The sequence below is a fragment of the Rhinoderma darwinii genome, chromosome 7 (genome assembly GCF_050947455.1).
Source record: "Rhinoderma darwinii isolate aRhiDar2 chromosome 7, aRhiDar2.hap1, whole genome shotgun sequence".
In the NCBI taxonomy this organism is placed as follows: domain Eukaryota; kingdom Metazoa; phylum Chordata; class Amphibia; order Anura; family Rhinodermatidae; genus Rhinoderma; species Rhinoderma darwinii.
Window position 1 is genome coordinate 26,068,315 of NC_134693.1, and position 11,843 is coordinate 26,080,157.

The following is an 11,843-nucleotide window of genomic DNA, read 5'->3' on the forward strand; positions in this document are numbered from 1 at the left end:
GAATGACTGAACATAATTCCACAACTCTTTTCTGAAAGTGAACACTAGATGGCGATATTACGATACCCTCTCAATGTCACTTGAAACAAAGCGAAGCATGTGATCTATTGTGATGGTTTTCGAGACGCTCGATGATCTCTCAAGAGACCGCTCGCTTCTTTCCACCCACCAGCTTGTTTACAGGATCATTCACAATATCACGTAAGTTATGGTGCTATACTGTCACTGGGTTATTTCCATTACAAAACACTAAAAGAAAAATTAGTGTGTGGTTTATTTGGAGTAAAAGCGTCCATACATAAAAGATTAGCAGATGATGAGAAAATGTAACGCAAGTATAATGCTTAGAATCCTCCTCCATTAGCCAGAGCTGCTACATAGAGTGTTTCTGGCACAGCGGGTACCCACACATCTGAACATGACACCGATGAAACACATCATAGGGGGACCTGTCAGATATAAGGGGTTAGTCCCCACAAAGACAACCCCTTTTCAAACAGAAGTCGGCATGTTGATCAGCTGATTGCCGTGACTTTGGCTTCTCTAACCCCTAGTGATCTACTTTTGTCACCATGCAAGATGCATCTGGCCAGACATTTCTCCTGTAGCAGCCCCTGCAGGGGAGATGTATCATTACAAGCCGACCACTAATATAATGGCCAACCCTATGCATGTAAATAGATGGCTCTCCGTTCTGGCTCGTAGACTGGGGTTTCTATCAGGGCAATCCCTCTTTGATGTCCATATGGCCTAATAGGGCTATAGTTGCCGACTTCTAAAGTTTGGAGCTGGCTAAGATTTGTTAAGGCCTGAGCTAAACGGAACATAAACAAGTCCCTGACACAACCCAGGCCCAAACAACCACTCACCTAGGAGGAAATATATTCAGTAGCAGATCACACATGTGAAAGTGAAAAATCCACAATGGGGCCTTTTAATGCTGCAGGAATGATTAGAGAACATATTAGGAACTCGCTCAGCATGGTCTCTGCTGCTAATAGATTCTGAACTTGGGGTTCTGATGATGACATCACATAAATGCGGAGCCCTCAATGTGCATCTGAGAGCGTTTCTAAAACTCATCAAAGCACAGGCGGCCCCAAAGGTGACGGATATGAAGCATTGTACAACATGGATGAGACTATAGACCAATACCGTGCGTGCTCTCACCTTGTGGGCTTCCTGCAGCAGACGGCTGTGGATCTCCAGGGGACTCCGCATTTATAGTCTCCGAGTCGACATGTACTGCGTCAGTTTGTGGACAGTTTTCTGAAGAACCTTTGGGATGGGCAGGGCCCCGATTCCCAATGGACTCCCCAACATCTTTGGATTTTGGGTGACTTTGCTCCGGCTTGTTCGCTTGGAACGGTTTAATGTTTCCTGCTAGCAGCGGAGAAGACCTCTTAGCTTTGGTGTGACCCAAGTCCTGGAGGCTCAGTCCCAAGTCTCCTGTCCCACTAGTGCAAATAGTTGAGTTCTCTTTACAGATCTTTGAGTCTTCCACGATTACCGCACAGGGCTCAGTCGATTTGCCCTTCTTAATGATTGTAGAGCTGCCGTCATTGTCTCTCACTTGCTTACAGTCCCCTCTATACTTATACTTCTGGTTGTTCACCACTCGCACGCTTCTGTTCTCCCCACGGACTGTGCGGGTCAGTGGTTTCCTTGACTCTTGGTTCACAGGTTTGGAGAGACCATCCATTATTCCACGATTATTTTTTACACCATTGGATAAGTGTTCCAGTTTCAGATCTCCACGTCAGGTGAAGATGCCACCGCGCTGCCTGGGGATGAGATACAACGACAATGAGAATATTAGGATTAAGATTAACTGGAGAACCTCAGATCAACCAATCAAATTCCAGCTCTCATTTTTCAGAGGTCTTTTAAAAATTAACAACAGCAATTTGATTGGGCAACTTCTCTGATCTTTCCTTGAACTGGTTTTGATACACAGTGTGTTCCTGATGATCAGGAGACCACTGCACATGGTTGGAAAACCACCCTGGCATCCTTCTCTTTATAACTGCAGTTGCTCTCCATCTGTTGTGAAACTACAACTCCTAACATGTGGCTGTCAAGGAATCCTAGGAGTTGTAGTCTCAGCTGGAGAGCCGCAGGTCGCAGATTAAAGGGGTTCGACCGGTCTCAGCAATGTAATGTTATCTTTTATATAATTAAAAGTTATGCAATTTTCTAACATACTTTCTGTATTAATTCCTCGAGGTTTTCAAGATCTCTGCTTGCTGTTAAGTAGGAATGTTCATTGCTTACTTCCAGTGGACAAAATTCTGTTCATGGTCATGTGATGGACACACAGGTGCTGGGCTCATTAGAAGATTCAGCTCTGATACACATACTCTAACGAGCCGTGCACCTGTGTGTCCATCACATGACCATGGACAGAATTTCATCCACTGGAAATAAACAAATGATTCTACTGAATAACAGCAAGCAGAGATCTAAAAAAGCGTGAAGAATTGATACAGAAAGTATATTGGAAAATTGTATAACTTTTTATTATACAAAAAAATAATACAATTACTGAAACCGGAACAACCCCTTTAAGTCTCTATAAATCTCAATGATCATAGGGGTCAAAAAGACCTCCCAATGCATGTCCAGCTTTGACATATAGGTGCGTTTGCACATCAGTAATGCACCAGATGACTGATCTGCACAAACACATGAGATTTTATATATTGAAATCAATAGCATAAAATAAAAAATTATCCTCCGCTAAACAATACTGTACGTCTGCCACGCTCTATACTCTCTGGTGGCAGCCACATATCAGAATGAACCCCAAGCAATAAAGTGCATGGTATCACACACAGCAAAACAATTGTACGGCTGCCAGGATAAGATGTCTCTGCTGAGCCTATACTCCAAGGCCTCGCTACGCAAACACAGCAACAGACTGCCCATTCATGCTCCCCAACAAGCCAGTCCCACCGCTACAGAGATTTCACAGGCATGGGCGACTGCAGGACAGCTGCTACAGGATATTACAGTCCGTCGTCACATGTAGAAGCCATCAGGATCTGATACAGTGGACTCACGCTGTAGTTTGCAGTGTACGGAAGGCGCCGGGAAAGTACGCACCGCAAATTCATCTATAGGGTCCCATTCACCCGACGATGCCGAAAGAGCCTAAAAGGAAATCCTCCCAAAGTATACCAGAAATGCAGTGTAAATGCGCCCTGGCAGGGAAAAGATATACTGGTGGTTTGAGAGGGGCTCTGTGTACGGTCTGTCCATATATGGCGGGGGCTTTATCAAAAATCGTCACATAAAATAAAAACAAAACTTTATAAAAATGTACATTCATAGGGGTTATCTCATATAGACCCGGCGTCTCCATACGTAACACGGACGGCCATTAATTTGAATACAGTCGCTACAGAGTAAATGTGTGGCTGGCCGGAGCTTCTCCAGGTAATAACAGCTGATCATTGCGGTGAGAATCCGGACCTACGGCGATCAGCTTATCGCTACGACGACTTCTTTTTTAAAAAAAGGGTTTGCCTTTAACCGCTTTAAATTAAAAACATGATTTAAACTTGGTTCGATATATTTTAATGGAGCATATGGGAAAGATGTGGTAAAAAAAAAAGATGACCCTTTGAAGGGATTATCATATTTAGAAAACCCATTTTCACACACGCTATTAGGGAATTTCGAGTTAATAGAAGGGGGGGGGGGTTTTCAGTTCAGGATCAGAGTGGAGAGCGCCGCTCTGGAGGACATGTTCCGCATTACACAGACTACTCATTGATTTGAAGGAGAACTGCTTAGTGTTTAATTTTCTCTGTGGTGGGACAAGTAGGGATATCCCAAGCAGAGAAGCCCTTAACTGGCTGCAGGCAGTAGCATACAGTGAAGGAAATAAGTATTTGATCCTTTGCTGATTTTGTAAGTTTGCCCACTATCAAAGATATGAACAGTCTAGAATTTTTAGGCTAGGTTAATTTTACCAGTGAGAGATAGATTATATAAAAAAAACACAGAAAATCACATTGTCAAAATTATATATATTTATTTGCATTGTGCACAGAGAAATAAGTATTTGATCCCCTACCAACCATTAAGAGTTCAGCCTCCTCCAGACCAGTTACACGCTCCAAATCAACTTGGTGCTTGCATTAAAGACAGCTCTTAGGGTATGTTCACACGGCGGGGGTCCGTAACGGCTGAAATTACGGGGATGTTTCAGCCTGAAAACATCCCCGTAATTTCAGCCGTACCGGCATGTGCAGGCGCTTGAACGCCGCGTCAATTACGGCCGTAATTAGCGCTGCTATTCATTGGAGTCAATGAATAGCGGCTCCAATTACGGCCAAAGAAGTGACAGGTCACTTCTTCTACGCGGGCGTCTATTTACGCGCCGTCATTTGACAGCGGCGCGTAAATATACGCCTCGTGTGAACAGACAAACGTCTGCCCATTGCTTTCAATGGGCAGATGTTTGTCAGCGCTATTGAGGCGCTATTTTCGGGCGTAATTCGGGGCAAAAACGCCCGATTTACGTCCGTAAATAGGCCGTGTGAACATACCCTTACATGGTCACCTGTATAAAAGACTCCTGTCCACAGACTCAATTAATCAGTCTGACTCTAACCTCTACAACATGGGCAAGACCAAAGAGCTTTCTAAGGATGTCAGGGACAAGATCATAGACCTGCACAAGGCTGGAATGGGCTACAAAACCATAAGTAAGACGCTGGGTGAGAAGGAGACAACTGTTGGTGCAATAGTAAGAAAATGGAAGACATACAAAATGAGTGTCAATCGACATCGATCTGGGGCTCCATGCAAAATCTCACCTCGTGGGGTATCCTTGATCCTGAGGAAGGTGAGAGCTCAGCCGAAAACGACACGGGGGGAACTTAATGATCTCAAGGCAGCTGGGACCACAGTCACCAAGAAAACCATTGGTAACACATTACGCCGTAATGGATTAAAATCCTGCAGTGCCCGCAAGGTCCCCCTGCTCAAGAAGGCACATGTACAGGTCCGTCTGAAGTTTGCAAATGAACATCTGGATGATTCTGAGAGTGATTGGGAGAAGGTGCTGTGGTCAGATGAGACTAAAATTGAGCTCTTTGGCATTAACTCAACTCGCCGTGTTTGGAGGAAGAGAAATGCTGCCTATGACCCAAAGAACACCGTCCCCACTGTCAAGCATGGAGGTGGAAACATTATGTTTTGGGGGTGTTTCTCTGCTAAGGGCACAGGACTACTTCACCGCATCAATGGAAGAATGGATGGAGCCATGTACCGTCAAATCCTGAGTGACAACCTCCTTCCCTCCACCAGGACATCAAAAATAGCTCGTGGCTTGGTCTTCCAGCACGACAATGACTCGAAACATACAGCCAAGGCAACAAAGGAGTGGCTCAAAAAGAAGCACATTAAGGTCATGGAGTGGCCTAGCCAGTCTCCAGACCTTAATCCCATCAAAAACTTATGGAGGGAGCTGAAGATCCGAGTTGCCAAGCGACAGCCTCGAAATCTTAATGATTTACAGATGATCTGCAAAGAGGAGTGGGACAAAATTCCATCTAACATGTGTGCAAACCTCATCATCAACTACAAAAAACATCTGCCTGCTGTGCTTGCCAACAAGGGTTTTGCCACCAAGTATTAAGTCTTGTTTGCCAGAGAGATCAAATACTTATTTCTCTGTGCACAATGCAAATAAATATATATAATTTTGACAATATGATTTTCTGTTTTTTTTTTTTATATAATCTATCTCTCACTGGTAAAATTAACCTAGCCTAAAAATTCTAGACTGTTCATGTCTTTGACAGTGGGCAAACGTACAAAATCAGCAAGGGATCAAATACTTATTTCCTTCACTGTACATGACGATCATACTCAACACGCGGATGACGAGGGAATTACTACATTGTCTGGGCTATCAGGATCGGGACAACAGCTGTAATACACAGCCGCAGCCCCACTCTTACTGCCCCGTATGCTGCAATCAATGCAGATCGTGGCATATAAAGAACGAGTTTAAGTAGAGCCGCCCTTTGATCGCATCACAGAAAATTCCTAAGTAAAATAAATAAATAAAAATGTAATGTTATGTTAAAAAAAACTGTACCGATAACACCACAAATATGTTTTCTTTATTTTTTTTACAATAAACTTTATTAAAGTCCCAAGACATACATTAATAGACATATATGGCGTAAAAAAAAAAAAAAAGAGAAGAAGAAGAACTGCAGTGGAATTGCTTTTTTTTTTTTTGCATTTTTGTGAAAATAAAAAATGTATAGAAATTAAATGCCAATAAATATGTAAAAAAAATACAAATAAATGGCCCATAAATAGAATACAACTCGCTCCACACACAAAAAAAAAGCCTCATACAGCGAAGTTGAACATAAAATAAAAAAGTCATGACCATCAAAATCACAAAACTAACTGTTCATGTCCTCAAGGGGTTAAGGGTATGTGCACACACACTATTTACGTCCGTAATTGACGGACGTAAATCGGCCGCAAGTCCCGGACCGAACTCAGTGCAGGGAGCCGGGCTCCTAGCATCATACTTATGTACGATGCTAGGAGTCCCTGCCTCGCTGCAGGACAACTGTCACGTATTGAAAACATGATTACAGTACGGGACAGTTGTCCTGCAGCGAGGCAGGGACTCCTAGCATCGTACATAAGTATGATGCTAGGAGCCCGGCTCCCTGCACTGTGTTCGGTCCGGGACTTGCGGCCGAAATACGTCCGTCAATTACGGACGTAATTAGTGTGTGTGCACATACCCTAAGAGTGTGTGTGAGACTGAAAAAACATGGCTGCTTTATCCAAAAACAGCGCCTCTCTGGTCCATAGACTGTGTGTGGTATTGCAGCACTCTCATGGGGCTGTAATACCACACACAGTCTATAATCCAATGTGGCGCTATTTCTGGAAGAATGCATTCATGTTTTTCTAAACTCCTACATCCACTTTAATAGGTGAATAGTGCATATTGCTTTTGCCTGATATACATTAGAGCAGATGGATCTATCAAAAATTGTAATGGAGTCAAATATTGTTTCTCAGTGGATGCTGCAGTACGCAGGACGACACACACAGCAGTCAGGGAAATGGTCTGACAAGCTTATTTCGATCACCAATCCCTAATAAAATATATTTTAAAAAAAGTTCAACAATTATTTTTTCTCAATAACTTGGTGATTTTACACCTTTTAGCTCTTTTTTCCCCTCAGCTATTGTATGAGCTGACCTTCCTGGTCATGGCTGCCAACCATGGTGGAAAAACACTGTATCACATACAGAACGTCGTCTACCAGCTGGTGACACCTCATGTGACAGAAGTGAAACTCAACCCTACAAGCCACAGACTATGTGAAACCACTCGACTTCCTGAATCTCTAGTTCAGATCTTTTCTTGCCGCAATCCTACTAATCTCCCCATATAGGCTCCGTTCAGACGTGGCAGAATTTCCGCACAAATAGGTGCTGCACATTTGCAGGGATTTCAACCTTTGCATAGCAGACGAAAATCCCCAGCAATTCTGCAACAGAATGGACATGTTTCGGATTCGAAAATCCACACAGATTTTTCTGCCACATGTGGATATGGTTTTAAAAACTCCATTCACATAAATTGTACTTTGTATATAGTAATTGTCATGGATTTCCCTTACAGAATCCCCCAAACATCCGCCACATCTGAACTTGCCAACAACCCTCATAAACATTGTAGATGGCGCTATAGATTGCTTATTACACCACACCTACACTTTAGCTGCAAATCCGCTCCAAAATCTGCATGTCGACATACTGTGGAATGAAAAATCTGCACCATGCCCTGAATTCCACGCAGATTTTTATTGCTACATGTGGATGGAGAGTTGAAAACCACATTCAGTGCACGTGTGATCTGCCGCTCAGTTCATTCGGAAGAATGGGACCCCCGTTCTCATGATCGGTGGGGTTTCCAGCAGTCGGACACCCACTGATCAGCATGTTATCATCATTGGTTAGGCGATAACTTTTAATCTTGCGACAACCCCTTTAAGGCTTCGTTCACATCTACGTCAAGGTTCCGTTCTGGTGTTCCGTTGGAGCTTTCCGTCAGAACCGACTGAAACAAACGGAAACCATAGTTTTCCGTTTGCATTACCATTGATTTCAATGGTGACGGATCCGGTGCAAATGGTTTCCATTTATCTCAGTTGTGCAAGGGTTCTGTTGTTTTGATGGAATGAATAGCGCAGTCGACTATGGAATTAATTCAGTTGAAACGACAGAACCCTTGCACAACTGAGACAAACGGAAACCAGTTGCACCGGATCCGTCACCATTGAAATCAATAGTGATGGAAACGGAAACCTCTGGTTTGTGTCAGTCAGGGCTCCGTTCTGATGGAAAGGTCAGACGGAACGCCAGAACGGAACCCTGACGCAGATGTGAACGAAGCCTAAGTTATTATTACGCAACAACATTTTATAAACACAGGTTGCCTCGTCTGCCAAAAATGCCTCTGTAATAACATGTACACAATACCAAACACTTGGCTGCTGATAACGCAGTAAGGCTCTGTTCACATCCGAGTTGTGGCTTTAGCTTATAATAAAATCACGACGCAGTGCCGGACACGTCATACAATGAATACTACGGGCGGCCCAGCAGACCCTATTGAATTATAATAAGGTCTGTCGAATTCCGTTTTGGGTTTGTCAGATTTGATGGAAGAATAGCGCTGCATGCCGAAACCTCCTCACTCACCAGAAACTTCATCCAGAGTAGACAAAGAAGGGAGATGCAGCTGCCATATATATCCCTGCTTCTCAGTGTCTGTGTAACTGTAAACTGTGAGGGGGAGGAGGGTGGTGATGCTGCATCATCTCTCCCTCTAGGGGTATGTTTACAAGGCTTATTTTTGGCTGTTTTTCAGGCCGTAAATGGCTGGAAAACGGCCGAAAAATTGGAAGCATTTTTTTTTTTAGACACCCCGTAAAAAGAAGTGCATGTCACTTCTTGACCCATTTATGGAGCCATTTTTCATTGACTCGATGCGAAAAACACGAGTTTGCTTAAAAAAACGGCTGAAAATCAGGAGCTGTCATCATGACATTTCAGAAGTTTTGATTGGTGGGCGTCTGAGCACTGAGACCCCCCACCAATCGCTAGAACGAAGCAGCGTTATAGAAAGTAGTCCTCCAGTTTGGGCTTTGTTCACACACTACGAGCTTCCATCAGCGATTCCATTACTATCGAGGGTAAGATTACTGCAGAATACAATGCTATTCTTGCGGTCACAATGACGTAAACCTCAAAGGAACCCTGCCGGACCCTCATAAGTCAACAGGGTCTGTCACTACTTTAGGACCGTCATATGGTGGAGCTGGTGCAGCGGCATCGCTTCCACTATAAACAGAGGCATAGCGGTCACTACCACTTCCATGGCTGATAACTTCCCCTGTGGTCAGCTAGTTGCCCAAAGCTTTCTCCTTATAGGAAACCGGTCACCAAGAAAGACCTTTCCCTTTAAAGAGGATCAGTCACCTCTCCTGCCATTTCTGTTTTTAGTAAATACTTAAATTCTCCATGAAAAAAACTTCTGAAACATATTTTCTTAGAACTCTGATGCGCTGTTCCTCTGTTATTCCTCCTAGAAACGTATGAATAAATTGACATCTGGATATTACTCTTCCTTGTTAAAGAGGCGTGTCCCTACACTGTTTCACTCGGTCAGCACTGATTGGACCATGTCAGTCTGTGTAAGGACACACCCCCAACTGGCAACACCCAGTTGTCAAAATATTATTGAGGAATAACAGATGAACGGACAAGAGAAGTTCTATGAAAAGATGCGCCAGAATTGTTATTTCATGGGGAATACGATTGATTATTCACTAAAATAGACGTGTCAGGAGAGGTGACCGCTCCTCTTTAACTAAGGGCATCCAACACAGTGGGCATCCAACACAGTGGGCATCCAACACAGTGGGCTTCCGCATGCCCTGTATGTTTATCTGGTATCTCACTCAGCTGATTGGAGCAGGACGAAATCCACCACAACTCAAAACCCCAATCAGGGCTCAGCAACCTGAGATATTCCAGTTATTGTAAAAAATACCACAACTCCCAGAATGCCCTGACAGCTAAAGGCTTTATAATTCCAGCCAATGGCTGTCAGGGCATGCTGGGAATTGCAGTTTTGCAACAACTGGAGCGCCAAAGGTTGCTGACCCCAAGTAATAATACGCTGGTGGGATCGGGTGAGATATATATATATATATATATATAGGACCGGCTTTAGACCAAGGTGTCTCTTCACAATTTCTAGCGACTTTTATGGAGAATGCGTTTTGTGCAATTCACGTCGTCATCTGCAATTGTGTCACATAATTACCACAGATTCCTGTGTCAGATCATGTATGTAGTGAATGGCAGGGTTGCCCACATGGTGAATGGGGTGGTCTATCTGCCACAACGTTGCCCACCATCTCTTGCAGACTTTACATTTTCTCTGATTTGTGAAAGATAAAATGTAAACATCCCAGAGATGAATGTGGAAGTCATGAGAGAGACACAGAGCACACTGCAGGCGGCACCTGTAATGACAGCACATCAACAGTGACGTCACAGAAAGAATGTAAACACGGTGACGTCATGTACACACTGCTGCTCTCCAGTGCTGTCCCCCTGCTGTCACACACCGGACACACCTCCAGGACGCCCCCCACCATGCACCGATCCCCTCCTGACACACAGTCCGGGCCCGAGCTACGAAGGACGCGGAGGTCACCTACCTGAGGTCCTGGCTCAGAGAGGCGTCGACAGGCCCTGACGGGAATGCACTGACTTCTGTGGCCTTTACTCCCGAGGTCGCTGCGGGGGGAGCGCCATGTCCGGCTCCTACCGCTATGCAGGCCCCGAACACACAGCTCACACCGCCGCCATGTCCAGCGCGAACTGCATTGTGGGGCGGGGGTGTGGCCGTGCCTGTCACTGGGGGGGGGGGGGGGCGATTGTCACCACTGCTGGGAGGGGGTCAGGGAGTCACTATGAGGAGGTAACGGAGTATTATTAGTGATGGCGGAAGAGCCGGCGGGATTAATACGGAGTGTGAGGGGCACTAGTGAGCACTGGGAGGGCAATAAGTCAGTGTAAGTGTTGGAGTGAGTACACGGAGTATAATTAGTGAGTGTGAGTGGGGGAGTGTGTAAAGGAAGTATCATTAGTGAGTGGATGCGTGATTACATGGAGTATAATCTGTGAGTGGGTCAGTACAGGGAGTATAATTAGTGAGCGTAAGTGGGGGAATTAGTACAGGAAGTATCATTAGTGAGTGTGAGTGGGGGAGTGATTACAAGGAGTATAATTAGTGAGGAGTATATATAATGACTTCAATGAAGAACGGCTCAAATTACGTTGCAAAGAAGTGTCCTGCATATAATGTATATAAGTGTCCTGCACTTCTTTGCCGAGGCAGTCAATTTACACGTCGTCGTTTGACAGCTGTCAAACGACGACGCGTAAATGACAGGTTGTCTGCACAGTAAGTCGGCAAACCCATTCAAATGAATGGGCAGATGTTTGCCTACGTATTGTAGCCCTATTTTCAGGCGTAAATCGAGGCATAATACGCCTTGTTTATGTCTGAAAATAGGTAGTGTGAACCCAGCCTAAGTATCACTAGAAGTATAATGGGGCAGTGAGTATTATTTGTGATTATAATAACTCTGCTTGCTGGATTACTTGTAACCAGGGCCTTGTGTGAGCTCCCGGCTGGATCTCCTCTATCAGCTATTGCCTCGCAGTGTCAGGGAGAGAGGTGTAGGGGCCCTGGTGCAACTCCC

The 11,843-nt window shown here is 44.5% G+C and overlaps 1 protein-coding gene across 1 annotated transcript in view; it reads right to left on the reverse strand.

Moving 5' to 3' along the window:
* The window catches only part of TUT4 (terminal uridylyl transferase 4), a 61,080-nt gene extending 50,134 nt beyond the window's left edge, over window positions 1–10,946 (reverse strand). Inside the window, exons 1-2 of the mRNA XM_075833000.1 lie at window positions 10,794–10,946; window positions 1,171–1,784 (exon numbers count right to left, since the gene is read on the reverse strand). Coding sequence (XP_075689115.1) covers window positions 1,171–1,702 — 532 coding nt within the window. The 5' untranslated portion in view covers window positions 1,703–1,784; window positions 10,794–10,946. The remainder of the gene's footprint in view (window positions 1–1,170; window positions 1,785–10,793) is intronic.
* Window positions 10,947–11,843: the final 897 nt, after the last annotated feature.